The following is a 20,508-nucleotide window of genomic DNA, read 5'->3' as shown; positions in this document are numbered from 1 at the left end:
AGAGAATGTGCGACTTCGATGGCGTATAGATACAAGTCGATGGAATCGATCTTGGAAGTGACATTCTGGCGAAGCAAGTCAGTCTTCGCAGATTGCTACTTTAAAGACGTACAGACCCAATATGAGGATTGTTGTTCCCTAGGGCCATACGTTGGAGAAGGTACAACTGCCTCTAACCTATAACCTTATTTATACCCTTGCATTTTATTGAACTTGACCTCACAGGCTGCCTGTGAAGGTTGTTGCAACCTTCCACAGTCTGGGGTGAAAGTCTAAGTTACATTTTATGGAGTGTGTTTTAGTGTGTTAGTTGGTCAGGTGGTCAGCTCATTGTCCATGGCTTTGCCAGGATAGCAAGGGTGGTGGTCTAGTCAGGTTAAGGTCGAGGACCGTCTGACAGCCCCACAGAGACTTTCTACAGCCCCCTGGGTGGATCGCTGGGTCTCTCAAGGAATGCAGGCTAATGAGGCAGAAAAAACTTCGAAGCCAACTTCCTTATCAGATATGAACCAGATTATTGGTACAGCTAATTTGTAGCGATCAATAATTTTACGAATTCCCAACGGTGCTGCGGTTCTCTGACCCACCACCAAAGGTGCCAATCAGCTATATATATGTAACTACCAGGGAAGTTAGATATTTAAAAATGGTATTTTAATTTTAAAATAAGTTTTTAAATATACTTACCTGGTAGTTACATATATAAAAGGTCCCTCCCTCCTCCCCTCTGAGAACAGAGGCATGGAATTTCTGAGGATAAATGGGAATGGTTCCAGATACCTACATAGAGGGAGCACAGGTATGATCACCTGACCGTCTATCGGCGATAGCCGCGAATTTTGAATTTCTGCCGTGCGCGCGACGAATCGGCGGGATTAAGCTATATATATGTAACTACCAGGTAAGTATATTTAAAAACTTATTTTAAAATGAAAATACCATTCTTATGGCAATTTTCATCAGAAAAACCTTCAAATATTGATTATTTTGCATTTTTGGTATCATATTTCATCTGCCAGATGAGCGTTGTAGGCGTTGTAACCCTGGAACATGGGTCGTAACCCTGGAAATAATGTCTGATGAATATAATTGAGAAGCGCCTTAACCTCGGAACGTCGTAAGCCGAACCCGTCATAACCCGGGGACTGCCTGTATATGAAAAATTGTTAGCGAATATTCTTCAAGAGACCGACGAGAATGTCTTCATCCAATATCTTTTATTATTAGCAGAAGTAGAAATTTGGTTTTATAAACACTTTTCATGGTGATTTTGTTTAGATACAATTTTATTTACATGTCACAACAAATAAAGCTTAAAACTGTAAAAAAAATTTTCCTTTTCTTTATGGTGCCTGCAGAAGTAGAAATTTGGTTTCATAAACTGTTTTTAGATATTTTATGGTACAGTGGTACCTCAGTTTTTGTACATAATCCATTCCGAGCAAACCATTAATACTATAGTTACAGTATTCCTTATGGGAATTATTGCTTAGGTTTTCGTATGTTTCAGATATTGTAGGAGGTTATCCTACAATATCCGAAACGTACAAAAACCGAAGCAATAATTCCCATAAGAAATACTGTAAATATATAGTGTTAATGCGTTTCAGAACCCCCAAAATATATATATATATATAAGAAAATACATTTTACAGGGAATAAACAGTTTACATCCAGAAAACAATAAAAAATAGATATGTATAAATGAATAATGAACATTTAACATCACTCTTACCTATATGGAAGACTGTTAGCATATGGAAGATGGAGAGGAGGGGAGAGGGAGGAGGAGAGGTTACTGTTTGGAAGGGGATTCCCCCTCCAGAAGGAACCTATCTGGGATTACTTCTCTGTTTTTTAGTAGCACTGTCTAAGGTTACTTCCCCACTTCGGTTTTTTACTGGCACTAGGACCAGCTTGAGAGTCACTGGACCCCTGCCAAATAACAAATCTTTCCAGAGACATTTGTTTCTGACATCTCTTTAAAATATGCTTGATATGGCGCAAAGCATTGTCATTAAATATGTTAGAGACATGGATTGCAACGTGTTTGTTAGGATAATGTATCTCAACAAAATTTTCTAGATCACTCCACTTGGCAAACATTTCTTTAATCACTGAATAGGCACAGTATCCCTTCTTCCTCCTCCTTGGATTCCTCATCTGCTGTCTGTTGCTGTTCCTGCTGAAAGTCTTGCAGCTCCTCAGTGATTAGCTCTTCCCTGTGGGCATCCACTAGCTCTGCCACATCCAAGCCCATGGAGTTCCCCAGAGACACAATAGACTCCACAACAGGCGTAGGGTCATCGGGGTCAGCCTCAAACCTTTCAAAATCCTTCTGGAGGTAACACTGGCCACAATTTTCTCCAAGTAGAGTTCATTGTCCTGGAAGTCACTCCCTGCCAAGCCTTCTTTATAAGACTTATGCAATTAAGATATTGAAGTGATCCTTCCAGAACTCTCTTAGGGTCAATTCAGTGTCTGTGGTCACTGTACCTTTGGAACAATGCCTTTGTGTTAAGTTTCTTGAAGTTCGAGATGGTTTGCTGGTCCATGGGCTGGATGAGAGGAGTGGTATTAGGGGGCAAGAACTCAGCAGTGATGAATTTAAATTCATTTAAATTCATCCAACAACTGGTCTTCCAAGACAGGAGGATGTGCAGGAACATTGTCCATTACCAGGAGGCACTTGAGGGCCAATTGATTTTCGTAGAGGTATTTTTTTACATGTGGACCAAACACTTCATTTACCCACTCAACGAAAATTTGCCTCGTGACCCATGCCTTTTTATTGGCTTTCCACATCACAGGCAATTTATTCTTGATCACATTGTTTTTCTTGAGCACTCAGGAAGTTTCAGAGTGATACACAAGTAGGGGCTTCACTCTGAAATCCCCATTGGTGTTCCCACAGACAGGGTGTTAGCCTATCTTTTATAGGCTTGTGCCCTGGCAATGAACTTTCATTTTGCATGTAGGTCTGTTTTGGCATTTTTTTCCAGAACAGGCCTGTCTCATCACAATTGAAAACCTATTGAGGGAGGAATCCTTTAGCCTCAAGATACTCCTTGAATTCACCAACGAATTCTTCTGCAGCATCTTTATCTGAGCTCGCAGCCTCCCCATGCCATACGACACCATGCATTTGTACACTTTCTGAATTTTTCAAACCAGCCTCCATTGGCCTTGAAATTACTAAGAGGAGCACTTGTTGTTAGCATTTTCTTACTTAAATCAACATGCAACATCCTAGCTTTCTCACAAATGATTGCTTCTGACACAATATCCCACACTACTGTTTTTTATTGATCCACACCAACAACAGCTTTTCAAAATCCACTAGTTGCGATCTGTTTTGACAACGCGTGATCCCTTTCGCAACATCAGCTGCCTTGATTTCATGTTTCTTTGCTAGGACCCCCTGATCCCAACTCCTTGACGAGGTGGGGGGCTTAGGGATCCACTGCAGAGAGAGTATGCCCCTTTATGCCTATGCTCTTTGCTGTGGATCCAACTGAACATTGGGACCTTTAACTCCTTTACTCCTCCTCTTAAATTTTCCCATTTCCCTCCTTCTTCTTTCGTTGACGACCTTGGCATAGTTTTGGACTATTGAATTGACTGCTTTTTTAACTTGATGAAGGGTGGAGTTGGACGGTATGCCACTCCACCCGTAGAACTAGAGTACCTGACGTGGTTGAGCGAGGGGAAATTTTTATGTCAAGCCATGCCCACAGTGCTGGGTCCGATCTCATGGGACTGACGACCTTTAAGGCATTGTGGGTATGGCATATATCCAGGTGAGTGTCCCAGGGTAGTTACCACTGTAACAGTATTGCTCCTCCCCCAGTTGGGCCTCCCTGGTGAGAGGGACCTCATCCTGGACGAAGTTTACAATTTTATTATATGAAAATTTAAAAAATATCCCTACGACTTCTGGCACGGATTTGGACCAATCTAACGGAAGCTCAAATCACAAAGACCAAGTTGGTATCAAAACATTAATACCATATATTAAACCAAGGAAATCTCGGTACCGTTATGACCCAACCTTGACTCACTTTGACTCCCTCTTTGGGAGTAGAAATTGGTCAAGGTTTCTAACCATGGAAGCTGAACAAAATATTTCAGCCTTGAAATTAGAAATTTTTTTACTAAACAGACATCCAACGACATAAATGTCTTTCAGAAAAATAAAAGAGAAGACTTGGCTTATAGAAGCCACAACAAAAGACCAGTCAGAAGACTATTTGTCTTTAAAAATTATAGATACTATTAATGTTAAAGTGGAAAAGCATGATAATATGAACAGCATTCAGGGTACCATTGTACTTCCAGATAATAGTGATGAACCAATTAAAAAGAAAATGGTTTTAGACTCTTTGAAAAAGATACCCCAATGTTGAAGATTGCGAGCTATATGATATTACAAGAGGCAGTAAACAAGTAGTAAAAATAGCCAAAATAAAATTTGAGGGTTCACAACTACCTCAAAAAATAAAAATTTTAGGCCAAAATAGAGAGTTAAGACCCTATATTCCAAAGCTACTGCAGTGTCAAAATTGCAGCAAGTATGGACACACAAAGAGAAATTGCAGGAATGAATCGGTATGTGCTTACTGTGGATCTGCAGAACACACCACCAAATGGAAATGCGGTGAACCTAAGTCTGTAAACTGTGATCAGAATCATCATGGAATGTGAAAAGAAAGAACGGGCATGTCTATAACAGAGGCTAAATTAGAATTGAAAGTGAGAGGAATTCAAGATCCTGCTAAGAAACGTACATATTCTTCTATAACAGGAACCAGTAATGAAACAAAAAAACATACAGGTAGAAGTAACAAGATGCAGCAAAGTGGGTCTCAAGAAGAAGTCATTAATATGCAGGAAAAAACTAAGATAGTAAAGAATCGGGAAACAGGTACAAATGAATTGGATAATATTCTATCAAATTCATTTGAGGTGTTAATGCATATAGAAGCACAAGAAGATACTACCACAGAAGGTGGAAAGGAGGTGAAGTTGTGATGTACCCGCGAAAATTAAAGAAAAAAAAAAAAAAGACCTTTAGAGAGGAACACCACCAAAAACAAAAGATTACCAACTATTTAATTAGAAGAAACATCAAGTCAAACAAAAACCAAAGATATGAAGAAAGAACAAAAACAAAATGAGAACATACCTTTATCTCCTAAAATAATAATAAAACCTATGGATGCAGAGATCCAAAACACCAAAGAAGTGGAGGAGAACCATACCATGGATGATGGTGACTATGTCAAGGGTGATGAGATTACTCCATCACCAATAATTGGTATAACAAGAACAAACATAGCAGTAGATGTACATGACAACACATGTGGCTGCATTGATTGCTTCATTGCATTGTGCAATGATAACAAAAATATAACAAAAGATTGCTTAACAAACTTTATAAGAAATTTTATGAAATATAGAAAGAAAGAGGCCACCGATTTAAACACCCATGAAAAAGGATGTATGTGTATTGAGCACTTAAAATATTATAAAGATAAACAACTGAATGTGGTAAATAAAATTTTAGAAAAAATTCAAATTGATAATAATACAAAATAAGAAAACAAAACACGACCGATGTAACATAATATTTTCAATAGTTATACAATGGAATGTAAATGGTCTACAGACCAGATTACACCTGGGAGAAGTACAAAGGTTATTAAAGGAATATGAACCTATGATATTGTGTTTACAACATGTCAATAATACAACACCAACAATAGGTAAATATAGCTTAATATCAACATCACAGGAAGAAGAAGGAAATTTAGGTGCAGCCATATATGTACATAACAAAGTATGTTATGAAAAAGTACCAGTAAACATTGCTGACCTCCAAATATCAGGTATTAAAATTCGAATTAAAAACGATAATTATATACGCAATATATAATTTATACAATCAACCAAATAAACATTACGATATTGGTAAACTTGGAGAATTTATTAAAATGCCAAAGAACCTATAATAATAATAAGGGATTTTAATGCTCACAGCCCAATATGGGATTGTAACTGTTCAAACTCAGATAGAACAGGAAGTAAAGTAGAAGAACTTATAGATTCAAATGACATGTGTTGTATAAATGATGATGAAGTTAGCACATATTATTCAAAAAGACATGGAACATTTTCCTCTGTAGACTTAACTCTGTTCAACAAGTATAGTTGACAGATTAGATTGGAACACAATTGATGACTTGTACACCAGTGATCATTTCCCAATATTAATTTCCATTTTACAAAATAACCCAGCAAAACATGTTCCTCACTATAACATTTATAAAGCACATTGGGAGCAATATGAAATACATACTAGAAGCATACCACCATTTGAATATCTGAAAGATCATAATGAAACTAATAAGTTTCTTGTTAATTACAACAAAGATGCTACAGATAAAGCAATACCAAAATCAGAACCCCATCCAACAAAACACAAAGTTGGTCTGAAAAGCTAACAGGATTAATAAATATAAAACACTCAATAGGGAGACGATTGGATAATTTGAATAGAAATTTCAGTAAAATAAATAAAACATTACCAATATTAGAAGGTACTTTACCAAAAATGACTATATTGTTGCTAGAAATTGAGGCATTGAAGCCTACATACAACAAAATATCTGCAAAATTTCGAAAGGAAGTAATTCAAGGAAGAAGAATTTCATGGAGGAAATATGTATCAGATCTCTCTAATAATACTCCCATACAAAAAATATGGGAAAAATTCAGAAAAATAAATGGTACCCATGTGAGACCTCCCAGACATGCCATATTAAAAGACGGAAAAAGAATACTCGATCCAAAAGAAATAAGTAACATAATAGGAGAAAACTTAGCTAATGTAAGTTGTGATAGAAATTTAGATGACCACTCCTGCACAAAGAAAAATAATATAGAACTAATAACAATAAATTTTGAAACAATAGAAGACATATATTATAATAGGAAATTTAATATGGAAGAGTTGGAATATGCTCTCACTAACAGCAATAAATCTGCTCCTGGAGGTGACAATATTTGTTTTGAGATGATCTGCCACTTAGCACCTCTGGCAAAGATATAGTTGTTACAATTTTATAATCATTTATGGTTTAAAAATTTATTTCCTGATGAATGGCGTAAAGCAATAATAATTCCTATCCCCAAACCTGGAAAAGATCCAAGTGATGCAAATAACTACAGACCAATTTCTCTAACAAGTTGCTTATGCAAATTACTAGAAAAAATGGTAAATACTCGATTAACATGGCACATTCGAGAAAATAAAATCTTGACTCCCACTCAATTCGGGTCACAGTGCAACAGATCTACGTTAGATTCTCTCTCTAACCTCGAAGACCATATACGAAAAGGATTTGAGCGAAAGCAAATAACTATAGCAGTCTTTTTTGACATCGAAAAGGCTTTTGATACTACCTGGAGGTACCCTATATTAAAAACTTTACAAAATAACAACATCCGTGGACATTTACCTAGGTTCATCCAAAACTTTTTAACAAATCGTAGTTTTCAAGTGAAAATCGATGATGTATTGTCGAGAACATTTCCACTTGAAAATGGTGTTCCACAAGGAAGTGTCCTTAGTGGCACGGTGTTTACCCTAGCAATCAATGATATCAATAAAAATCTGCCTACTGGAATTAAAAGTAACCTAGGTATACATGGATGATTTTGCCATATATTATTCAGCCTCTCGTATTAAACATGCAGAGTGCATCATTAATAAAAGTATAATAAAAATGAATGAATAGACCTCATCTGTAGGATTTAAGTTTTCCATACATAAGAACTCACACAGTGTGTTTTATAAAGCTAAAAGGTGGATTAATGTGAAGTGATAGATTTAAAAATCAGAAATCATAGTATACCTACCAATTAGACAAACTGCAAAACTTTTAGGTTAAGTGTTTGATACTCACTTAAACTGGAAACCTCACATAACATACTTGAAATCAAAATGTAAAAAAGCATTAAATCTAATTAGAAAATTATCAAACACCACTTGGAGAGCCAATAGACAAACCATTACATTACTGTATAAAGCAACAGTCCTGTCTATAATTGATTACGGTAGCGAAGTATATGGCTCGGCGTCAGACGCAGCACTGAAAGCATTGGACCCAGTTCATAATGAGGGCCTTAGAATATGTTCAGGAGCCTTTAAATCATCACCGACCTCTTCCTTACAGGTTGAATGTGGTGAACTACCTCTCTCTCTCATAGAGAGCTTGTAATAATGAAGAGTGCTCTGAGAATTAGGACAAGCGATTCTCCAACAAAAAAATTATTTGAACTCAGAGATATTTTTATTAACAATCAATCCACCCCCTTTTCAATTATTAAGCTAGAAGACTGTTTGAGTCACTAAATGTGAATATACAAATTCCTCCAGTAGTAAAATTACCTCCGCCTTGGACAATGAATAAAATGAAAACTTGCACATAATTAAAATATTTATAAAAAAAAAATACTTATATAGGCCATCACACCATAGACAACATACAATAGAACATATGAACCGAAAAGGTCCACATTATGCAATATTCGCAAATGGATCTAAATCGGAACATGGAGTGGGATATGCTGCAGTGTCCCAGGACAAATCATATCAATTCTCTCTTCCTAATACAGCTTCAATATTCACAGCAGAACTTTGCGCAATAGCCTCAGCCATAAAAATAATTAAAGAAACATCACTCAATAATTTTGTGATTTTTAGTGACTCATGAAGTGCCATAGAAGCCATCCAGTTACAAACCAAAAAACAATATTGTACAACAAATTAAATTATCACTTCATAAATTAGATATTATTGGGAAAAAAGTAGAAATATGTTGGATCCCTACCCATGCAGGGATCAAAGGAAATGAAGAGGCTGACAAAACAGCCAAAGAAGCAATTCAAATCACAAGATCAAGTGTGAATCTTCCTATGAGTGATTATGTAACATACATAAAGATGGGTATTATAAGGAAATTGCAACATATTTGGAATGAAGAGCCAGAAAATAACAAATTAAAGCAATTAAAACCTGATGTTGGAAAGTGGAGTTCATCATATCAGAGAGAGAGACATGAACAAGTAATTCTGACACGTCTCCGTATAGGCCATACCCGTCTGACACATGGACACTTAATGAGCAGCCCACACGACTCTGCTCCAGAGTGTTCAGAATGCAAGGAGTTGGTAACAGTCAGACATATCTTGTCCGAGTGTCCAAAGTATGACCAGCAGAGACTGTCAACTTTTGGAAATAAGACAATAAAAGAAATTTTGTCAGAATCTTTTACATTTTCGGTAGTTCCGATTTTGACTTTTCTGAGGAACTGCAATTTAATTGATAAAATGTAAAACATTAGTGTTTTTAGCGAATTTTAAAACATTTCAAAAAGTTCAAACTAATTCTGAATTTTAACATACCGTTTTAGTATGTATGTAAGAGAATATGAGTAAAGTATTTATTGTGTGTGTGTTCTAGTATGAAAGCATTTGCCTTGGTGCAATTTATTTATTTATCCTGAATGACCAACTTGGTCCCAGCTCTGGCCTAAGAGCTAGACCTGGCATTTTATCTAATCCTTCGGGCCAGCCCTAGGAGAGCTGAAAATCAGCTCAGTGGTCTGGTTAAACTACTTTTATAATAATAATAACTTTGCTAGGATGGAGCTGATCATCGACACTGACTTGCAGTGCATCCTAGCAAGATCAGCAACATATGCACCACTTTCATAATTCATTACAAGTTCTTTCTTAAATTCAATCATATTCCTGGCTTTTTTTACCGAAGAGGTGGCACTTAAAAACTTTCTTTGGCCCCATGATGGCTACTTTGCAATGAGTGTTTACGGTGAAATTGGCACAAAACACAACAAACATGCAGTGATGCGGACTACGAGTGTGGAGATGCTTGTTCAGCAAGAAACAGCCAGAATGGGTCATGAGAGAAGATGAGATACTTTGTTTGAGCACTTCATATGGGGCCCGGTTAGGCGCTGGGCCCTGGATGGAGCGTTTCTGAGTGTACGAAAACTGAGGAAACATACGATAACTAAGACAAAATTTCAGAGAAAAAAGTCTACGAAAACCGAAATCTACGAAAAGAGAAACTTACGAAAACCGAGGTTTGACTGTATTTATGTCAAAAAAAAAAAAAAAAAAATTAAGCTGTCATAATTTTGATTTTTACATGATTTTGTTTAGATATAATTTGATTTACATGTCATAACAAATAAAGCTTAAAACTATAAATTTCTTTGCAGTGCTCAAATGTTACTGTGCTCAATTGTCTTGCGCTCAATTGTCGGCGCTCATTCGTCTTATGTTCAAAAGTCGGTGAGCTGAGGAACACACATGATTAATGGGTTTACATAGAAAAAAATGTGTAGGTTTGAATGTGTAGTTTTTCATCATAACCCCACTATTTGTATATGCTGGTATCACTATTTAGGTGGGAGGCCAAGATGCTAAGTGTCCCCAAGTATTTGCATGTAGTATGTACCTGTAAGATCCAGCATAGTATTTAGGGACTGTAGGGAGTCAGGACCCAAGTCTGTGGTAGCTTATAGGTTTGTAAGAAGTATAGAGAAGAAAACCATGAAATTTAAGGCAAAGCACATATGGCAGCTACATATCAGCTGGCTTTGTTGTGGTGGTCACAGGCACCAGACTGATCTTTGGTAACGATGACTGTTTCCTCTTCTTCCTCCCTGATGATACTGATGAAGTTACAAGCAAAGAGGTGTCACTTATGGAGAGTGATTCAGAAAAATAGTTTGCAATGGCAGCCACATCAAGGAATGAAAATAGAGTAGACTGGATTGAAAGAGCTAAATTCTTAGGGTGATCAAAGGTTAATCACTTGAAGGTTGCAGCACTTTATGCTATTGGTGATCAAAGATCACCTTAGTGCGGAACAGCAGAAATTTTCTCATACAAAGCATCCTAAGGAGTGAGACAAGAAGAAGAGCTTGATGACGCCTAAGCGGAAGGAGACAGAAGAAAGACTTGCGTCTTTTCCACTGTGAGTCTGTTATATCTCCTAACACTTGCAATTTCTCTCAAAGACAATGTGCGTTCAAATTCGCCAAATCCGAAAGTGTACTTGTAAAGTACTCTTGTACCTCGAAGAAGCAAAAATGGAAGCATGTCTCCGTGCAGGCCGCAGCTGTAAAGTGATGTCATGGCGGGCGCCATGTTTATGACATCACTGAGCATCTTGAATGCGAAGCCAGCACTTGAGAAGAAGTGCAAGGCTGTTTTTATTCTTGTAGGCACAGCAACCTGACTCAAAAGGCTGCGGTGTTGCACTATTTGCTTCTCTACAGATGTTGACGCATTTGACCGCCATTCAGTGCATATCAGGATAGAAGGGACATCCATCGCGTGGGACCTTGGATGGCAGCGCAATGTCATATAGCAAACCAACTGTCCTTCTTGGTTGGTAATCTTGATAGGCCTAACGCCGATCGCACACCTCCACCACCTCTGCCCACGTATCTGGAACAAAAACAAGATGGCGATGCACACCTCTCCCTACAGGGAAAGGAGCACAATTAGTCATAATTACTTCCCAAAGCACATCCTGATACATCCAACCTTTGGATTCACAGGCAAGCCGTATGATATATGTGAAAATCGAAAGAACTATGTCTCCTACAACATAAATGTGGTAGACGTAAGGGAACACAAGTCAAACAGAGGAAAAGTGGTCAGAAATTTCCATGTATTTCTGTTTTTTGAGGTGATCGGTCAAGCCTACTCCTTGTTATCAAGTTGTACCAATTGGGTCATACAGAAGGGAAGGTCATCAGAGGAATACGTGCCTTTCTGGCAATTAAGAACATATCTGTTAAAATAATCGTGACGGTTGGTTTGTGACTATCGAACCATTTTTTTTCATGTTCTACATAAAGAATGTTGCCCACAGTTCATTGGACATTTAATGGAAAGGTTCTGTTAGGACCTTGTACTTCTTCGACATGTTGTTTGACGAAGACTTTTCGTTGAGACAGGTTGAGTCAGGAAAGAAATGCAAGAAGGGCCTTATGTCACAAAAACAAGTGTCTAATGTCAGAGGGAAGGCAAGAACCTATGACCTTTAGAAGGATGAGCTCAAATTTGAGCAATGTTAAGGTGTCTGTCTGTTCATCGAAATTTGAGAGTTGGTTCATTGTTATGACAAACCACTTTCAATTTTCTGTATATAAAGGAGGTTGCCCAGAGGTCCTTGGACACAATTTCCTTGGGTCCTTTAGTGGCTGCTCAACAAATTGTGTAACTCATCCAGCACCCCTGGCGGATCAGTTAGTATCTTGTCTAAGATGATGGTATGAATGCGAAATGGAAGAGATAAATGGCCTCTTTCCTTTTCAAATTTCTTTCTTCTTTACTTCGGGCAGTAAGAAGAGAGTACCATCAGAAGCTGGAACAGACAAGATATAGGTGAGTGAAGTACCCATACTGTTAGGGTTATTATCAGTGTAAGATACATATCAGTAGCAAGACATTCCTCTCTTTAGCAAGGGGGAGAGGAATGATAACAAACCAACTTAAGTGGATGAATTGGCTTGTTAGAAGAACAGATGTTCTTATCTTCCTGAGACGCAATGAACTATGACATTGTGTAGAAACCCAGAAGTCTGACTCTATGAGATTCATATATATCTTAGATTCTGAAATAATGGTCAGGTGTTTCGTAGAATACTGTTATTCAGAAAACTGATCAAAGGTGGCAAACTCCCAGTTGGTTAATAGTACTTACCTCTCACCAAAAGTAAGTCTATCCCAATGTTAAGACCGAGGGTTTGTTTCGTATAAGAACAAATGACAAATTTTTAACCATTTTGTATTTTTTCATAATTAACAAGCCTGAGGTCTTTACATACAAAGGCCCACCTCTAACCACCCCTCTATCAAGTAACTGGGTTGGAAGAATAACTAACGGGGTCACGAGTTAAAGAGGGGTATGTGGGTGGCTCCACATGTCTTGTGACCAAGCATCAGACTTCATGAACAGACACGGGCGTGGCGGCCGTGCATATGTGAGATGGGGGGGAAACTCAAACACTCGAGATTGACGGAGAATCCCTTATAGTGGAAGTCTTGGAAGCAAGCAAATACTCTGGCTGCACCACCTCCGTGCTCACTACCTTCGACCTCTTGACAGGCGCCTTCAGATCTTTACGGCGACGAATAGGCTTAGGAGAAGAAGGAGCACTACCAACACCTGCATGGACGGGGGAGGTTGCAACACGCTCGCAATTTGTAAGGACGGAAGGGTGGGTGGGGTGGTTGTACGTATGAGATTTGGCAGCGAAGCAACCCCTGCAGAACACACATCACTAACACTGCCCGAAACCACAGCACTCTCGGGAACACGTCCACTCTGTTCCTCCCTCGGCGGCGAAGGAAGGGCAAAGTCCTTAGCCTTTCAACGCTTAATACGCCTACGAGGCATAGAGGGGGAAGAGGGAGAGGAAGACAGCACCAGCTTCTTATGCGCACTCTTCTCAAAAGGCGGGGACAAAGCAACGCGTTTCCGACCAGTCCTCCCAACCGATAAGGTAGCCAACTTCACATCCAAAAGAGAGTCCAGCCTCTTAAGCACTGCCTGGCATATGATCTCGGACTGATGTGCCAGAGAAGGCTCCGAAGACAAGGAAGGGAGATGTTTCGAACTGGGCAGCAGAGATGAAGTCGCAGCTAAGTGAGGTGGATCGGAGGAGGCGACTGGGAGATACGTCATTGATGAGAGTGACGTCACAAGCGGTGGTGATGTCACGACTTACCCTCTGAGCAAGGGGGAAAGAGACGCCACTGGCGGAGGAATACACAAAGATGGGCCCCTTGATGACAACAATGGGGCTGACGCCACAGCATCACTCCGAGACAAGGCGACGGCAGACACCGGCAGAGCAATACAAGATGGCCGACTGCTCCCACCCGTGGAGACGAGGCCGGGAGGAGGGGGGATGACCTAGCTGGACTGGGGAGAGGGGGTGCAAGCCTCCACAAAATGCACTAGCAACCCCCCCTAAGGACGGGGTACCCCCTAGCCCAAGCGTCTTCCAAATCGCCGCCATTTTGGACGCCTCCGACTCTGGAAGAGAAGAGAATGATGAAAAATCTCACCCTTCTCGGGAACCAAAAAAGCTCCCGAGGAAGAGGGGGCTACATTACAAAAAATACCATGGCAACCTCCCGATACTTCCATCGACGAATCAATGGAAGAAAAGGAAGGAGAAGCAGGGACAACGCTACTATGGGGGTTGACTACTGCGGAAGACGAAACATCGGGAATAGGAGCAAAGCTCTCCCAAGTAGGAAAAGTGGAGACTCTCCGATGTTCCCTCTTACCTTAAAACTTCCTCCACTGCTCCATAGGCCATGCCCGGCATTCCGTACAAGGAATCGTAATTGTACAAAAATTCGAATGACACCTATTGCATGTGATGTGAGTGTCTGTCCCCGACGAAGCCATAAAATGAGAACACGGGAACCCTGGAACTCTGGGGCACAAACACTGACGTCGAGAAGGAGCAGAAGAAGCCATAATACCAGGTAAAAACACACACAAATACGCTAAAAGAAACGAAACGGGCAAGAACTGGGGAAAAGCCCAAGAGAGGAAAAACCCCAACTCTCGTCCAGGCGGTTAAGAAAAGACCGGAGTAGATGATCGGTGTTTGACCACACTTCACCTGATCTATGCATATATTGCCAGATACCGCAAGAGTCCTTGCTTTCATCTGCTTTTTAACCGGATCCAGCTAGGTGCTAGAAATTATCCTATTGTTAAGACCAAGGGTTTGTTCGCGTATGAACTAAGCAAGTATTAAAACTCAGGATTTGAGAAAAAAGTTCAGCATAGCCTTTAAGTACCATACCTTTTAAGGTATGGTATTTAAAATACCAAAGCTCCTGTTGTTAGGGTGGACAAGCAAACTGCTGAGTAGCTGCCCAAGGTCACTGTACCTCTATAGTTAAATAATATATGAAACCTCAATAGGGAAAGATGAATTTCATATCAAATAGTACTCTCAATTCTCTCATTTTATTCTTGTGAGCATGCAGATGCACCATGTGCTCTTAACTTAGATATATTTTTTAGGCTTTATTTTATTTCTTGGAAATGGACATTTGTTGCATGAATTTGCTAGTAGCCACCTAGTCACCTAATCAAAGAATTAAGCTGTAGGGGAATCATTTTATACAACAGATTTTTTAGTAATCTACTTATAGCTAAGGAAAATATAGTGTCTTTATAAAAGGAATACTCTAAAAAACTTCATCGGGTGATGATGAATGAATATTAGTGCTGTAATGACTCTCCACTTGTGTCTTAAAATAAAGAGGACCCACAGATCCATAAAAAGGTGTTACTCTCTTCTTTGGTTTCAAGGCTCCTTTTAGAAATGACACTAGGAAATCATTCTCCATGAGTGAAACGCATTCTGCATGACCTGTAGTCAATCTTATGCCAGTGTATAGTGAGTTACAGTTATGTCAAACTGGTTTGTTATGCATATAATCACTAAACCAGTTTTAATGCAGATATAGGACTTTTTAGTCAACCCTGTAAACATGATTTTTATGGATGTTGCTCACAAGTCCATTAACTGAACTCCTCTCATTTATAGAAATGTCTTGTGCCAGATAGATAATGTACTGGCTGCTGACAGCCCCTTTTATATTTGCAAATGAGTTTGAAAGATTTACATCTCACCATGGACCAATTGCTGGAGGTAGGACTAACAATCTTCCATTTCACCATCCAGTTGAATGGCAGTAACATCTGGAAAGCTTAAGAAAGACACAAATGTTGGACTTTTACTGGAAATGCCTTTCTTTTGTTCCCTCTGATTAGTAAATTGTCTTGCTTGGTGACAAGTTAAAGGAATGAGGGCATTGGTGGGTGAGAAGTGGGTTTCCCCTGTTGGAGTTCATATTTAATGTACATTACATATTGTCAACCAGAATCTTGGCTCATACATATTAGGAAGCTTATCATACCTCAGTTTATCCAACCTAATGAAGTGGTCATCTATAAGTGAAATAAGAGGTTGTCATTATATTTGTAAGAATTATTGTGATGGTAAATGTTAAAACCTTCGTGGTGGTGGAACAGCAGGTTTGATACAGATGGAAATTTTTAGTGATAACTTTCCACATATTATTTTAAGAATACCACTGCAGTATTATGTATAGAACAGTATAAACAATAAAACATACACAAAGCTTTGGAAATTATTAGTACAGGCAGTCTCCGGGTTACGACGGGTTCGGCTTACGACGTTCCGAGATTAAGGCGCTTTTCAATTATATTCATCAGAAATGATTTCCAGGATTACAACGCCTACAACGCTGATCTGGCAGAAGAAATATGACACCCAAAATCCAAAATAATCAATATTTGAAGGTTTTTTGATGAAAAATGCAACAAGAATGCAGTTTACATGGTTTTGAATGCACCCAAAGCGTTAAAAGTAAGGTTTTCTTAGGATTTTTAACGATGTTCTGGCATACAACGATTTTCGGGTTACAACGCGTCTCAAGAACGGAACCCCCGTTTATTAACCCAGGGAGTGCCTTTATTACAATAGTCTTGTGCTCAACACCTAAATTTCCTACTTAAAATATTTTTCAGTATGCATATTACCCGTATTCCAAAGATGTGACGAAGAAGATACAGACTAATGTACTGACACATTTTGTTGCCTAGTCGTCCTCCATCATGGATGATAACATGGTGTGATGAGCATTCTGTAAATCAGATCGTAATTTGGTACAAGGCAATAAATGTAAAAGACAAAGGTGAATAATTTGATATCTTACATTATTGCTTATATATTACAAACAAAGTCTTCCAGTTGCCAGATACAAGAATATCAGTGAGGAGCCACAGGAAAGCAAATGGCATGATGTACAGTAAAATATATTATGGTTTTGAATACAGTAAAACCTCACCTTACATGATTGCTTATTCCAGCAATAGTAGCAACCTAGATAAAAAAAAAGTCTTGAATATGTGAACTCTTACAAATAAACCTATGACATCACTGTTACAATAAGGTGTTCTATATTTCAACATTTTACTGTCTTTTAATAATTTATTATTTTTTATTGTAAGATTATAAAGAAAAACCAGAAATCTTAAAAAAATTGACACATACAGTAGTACTATTTAATGTATGCAACTTACCAAGTAACAGGTGTTTCGAAATTAGAGCGCCCCCCCCCCTCCACAGAACAAATGGAAAATTATGAAGATTTCTGCTATAGCATATCTCCAAGTACATTATCTTAAGTTTCTATTAGGCTATTTTTCATTTTACATTACTTGTATTTTCAGACTGAATGGCGGAGTTAGATACAGCCATGGCTAACAACTCGGAGGAAATTAGATGGATTGACCAAATCCGGGCTATAACCTTCAGAGAGGCCAGGGATGCTGGTGCATCCTTCATTTCACGTTCTTGGATAGCTAAATACATTAAAAGAGATGAATCCTTTGTTAAAAGAAACTGGAACAAATATTCATATGACTGTCATTGAGAAAAGAGTGAAAATCTTGAAAGGCCTGAAGTCCTTTCGCAGAAGTCAAAAGTCATCATAGCTGAGGCAGTGGGTGACCAAGAAAGTCTTTACGTAAATTGGCACTTGAAATAGAAACAAAAAGGGGAAAGAAGAGAAGTTATTGTGCTGTTTATCGTGAGTTGAAAAAATCAGGTATCAAGCCATTTCATGTTATCAGCAAGCCCAGCATCACTCAGCAACAGAGAGAAGACCATGCATGGTTTTGTGGTTCATTTCTTAAAGATTGGGATGAAGCTGACTTTCTCCATGTTGCCGCATCAGATGAATTCTTCATTTACACAGTCAGGAAGCCAAATCATAAAAATGACATCATTTGGGCTGCAAAGTTGGATGATATCAGCTGTGACGTGTGCTGTTGCCAAGTTGTGAAATTTCCTCAATGTTTGGGAATTTTTCTCTGTTTCACAGCTAAACAGTTAATGTGGATCATCAAAGAAAAAGGACAGTCATGGAATGGCGAATACTTCTGAGAAACTGTTCTTACTGGTGGAGTATTTCCTTTCCTCAAAGATCCTGAAAATGTGTTATCTGTTGAAGAAGTCACATTTTTGCATGATACGGCACCATGTTTCAAGGCTCTTCAGACACAGGAGCTGCTTCGAAACAGTGGTATCGATTTCTTCTCGTCAAGTGAATTTCCAGGTAGATCCCCTGACCTTAATGTCTGTGAAAACATTGGTAGTATCTTAAAGGATCATGTTGGAGTGCCCACAGTGAACTATGATGGTATGCCAAGCCTCGACAACCTGCGAAGAGAGGTGACCAAAGTGCTCAGGGAAATGGAGTTTGAGTCTCAGCTTTTTTTGCGATTTGCTGAAATCATACCTCTCAAGAATGCCGGCTGTGGTACAGGCAGATGGAGGTCGCACAAAATATTAAATACTCAGAGAGGAACTTAAATAAATACCTATTCTGAATTACTTTTGTTTTTGTCCATATCAATTTTAGTTTATGCTGTAGAGGGGGCTCTAATTTCGAAACACCCTGTACATAGTTATATAGCTACTATCGTTTCTAAACTGTCAGCAGCTAGAATTGTGAAATTCGCGGTAGCGCTACTTGTATTGGCTAGGTGATACCCCCCCCCCCCCCCCCCCCCCCCCCCCACCCCCCCCCCCCGCTCACTACAAGGGAGAGAGGAACCAACTCAACAAGAAAATCAGTTGTTTTTGTCGGCTGTTGCTCTCAACAGCAAGTTCAGTAACAGGGAGAATTTTGGAATTGCTTAATTCTTATTGAATATCTGTGGAAGTTTGGTAAAGTACGCTACTGCTTTTGGTAGCCATTTCGGAAGTATTTAACTATTTCTGGGCTCAGTTCGTGTCGCTGCGCGAAATAATCCTTTAATTCATTATTTCTTAGGTAAATGATCTAACAAATACCAGAGAATAAACAAAATAAAGAAAAGGTCAGTATAACTGACTCGCTCACCCACAAGAAGGGCGTCTGTATGAACACTAGGGCGAGTGAGACCACTACCACGAACTTCTTGTCAATTAGAAATTTCCCACAACAAAATCCCTCAGGAAGAGAGCCGACCCACAGAACGGGGCAGCAACTACTACTACTACAACCCACGCTTAGGTGACTGCCGCGCCTCTGGTGGCCATCCTTTAAGTTAGAGGTCTACGAGACACCGCATTTTTTCTTGCTCTGTGTTTTTCGTGCCCTTTTTAAGGATTTTCCGCCATTATGGAACGCTCAGCCATCGCATCAGCTAAGTTAAGTATTCCGAAAGGTTCCTATTTAGTTCATTCCTTCCTTGAGTCAGTATTTGCCCTTTTTTAGGTATAAATACAGATTCTCGGTCGAAAGCAAGGCGGCATTGTTCTGCCTCGTGGCGGGTTCATTCTCGGTCTCCCATACCTGGAACCTTCCCTTTTATTCTGTGCGTCTCTAGACCTTTTTATGATTGTATTATTTCACTAGGGGATCTAGCCTGCATTGGTTTTATGTCATGCATGCATGTCTTACTCTACCTTACGTAGGCATTATCTCTTCCATCCAGACCCTAGCCATAGCTCTTAGTATCGGCCCAGGCTAGCTTTGAGTGGTAGACTTTCTTTCGGGTTAGTCGTACACTTCTGGATTTTTTCTCTTCCTATATTTATTTCCCCTGCTTTTGTGTTATTTTAATTATTTTAATTATTTTATTTTGTTTTTGGTTTAGCCTAGGGCGTCTGGTACGTTATCTTAGCCTAGGTTTATGGTCACATGGTCCCCATAAGTTTTGTTGCATCAGTTGTTGCATCTTGCTGATCAGTTTGGTTGCATTAACCTAGGCTATCGATTTCGTTGTTTATATCGTGTTATCGTACCGTGGTCACCCTGTGATCGCGGTACAGCCAGACGCCCGTCCCAGTCACCCTGCCCTCCCCCCGCTCTCCCATAGAGTTGGGGGGAGGGAAGTCTGTCCTTGCTCGCTCCACCCGGGCCCGTCTCCCTCTCTCCCTACGCAGAGGGAGTAGGGGAGGCTGGACAGACACTGGACTGGGAGTGACCTTGTCTCTCTGCTTCACGGTGCTCCGTTGTGGCGAAGTGGGGGGGTTGGCCTCCCCCCTCCTTTGTTGCTCCATCGCTCCGCTGTAGGCTCGAGTTCTGTTTCGCCCTCTCGCCCCCTCCCCGTGATGTCGGTTCTCTGTTTTCTTCCCGGAGCTCCGCCGATTGCGAGGGAGGGAGCTAAGTAACCCCGCCTACTGGCGGATCTCAGGCGTACAGTCGGTCTCTTTTACCTTAACCATCCCGTCTCTCCGGCGCAGCCGGCGGAGTCGGACACCACCGCGATTCGGAATCGTCTTCCGAAATTTTGTGCTATTTTATGCTTAAGTTAATCATAAGTTATTGATAAGTTATCTTAAGCTGGGT

The 20,508-nt window shown here is 39.6% G+C and overlaps 1 protein-coding gene across 1 annotated transcript in view; it reads right to left on the bottom strand.

The window, feature by feature from the left end:
- Positions 1 to 20,508, bottom strand: part of LOC135205632 (galactoside alpha-(1,2)-fucosyltransferase 2-like) — an 80,041-nt gene that overhangs the window by 36,932 nt on the left and 22,601 nt on the right. The window contains exon 2 of the mRNA XM_064236435.1: positions 16,706 to 16,809. Within this exon, the coding sequence (XP_064092505.1) occupies positions 16,706 to 16,809 (104 nt within the window). The remainder of the gene's footprint in view (positions 1 to 16,705; positions 16,810 to 20,508) is intronic.

Source organism: Macrobrachium nipponense, chromosome 24, assembly GCF_015104395.2.
Source record: "Macrobrachium nipponense isolate FS-2020 chromosome 24, ASM1510439v2, whole genome shotgun sequence".
NCBI classification, from domain to species: domain Eukaryota; kingdom Metazoa; phylum Arthropoda; class Malacostraca; order Decapoda; family Palaemonidae; genus Macrobrachium; species Macrobrachium nipponense.
The sequence above is the reverse complement of the archived record's forward strand: the minus strand, read 5'-3'. Positions and strand labels throughout refer to the sequence as shown.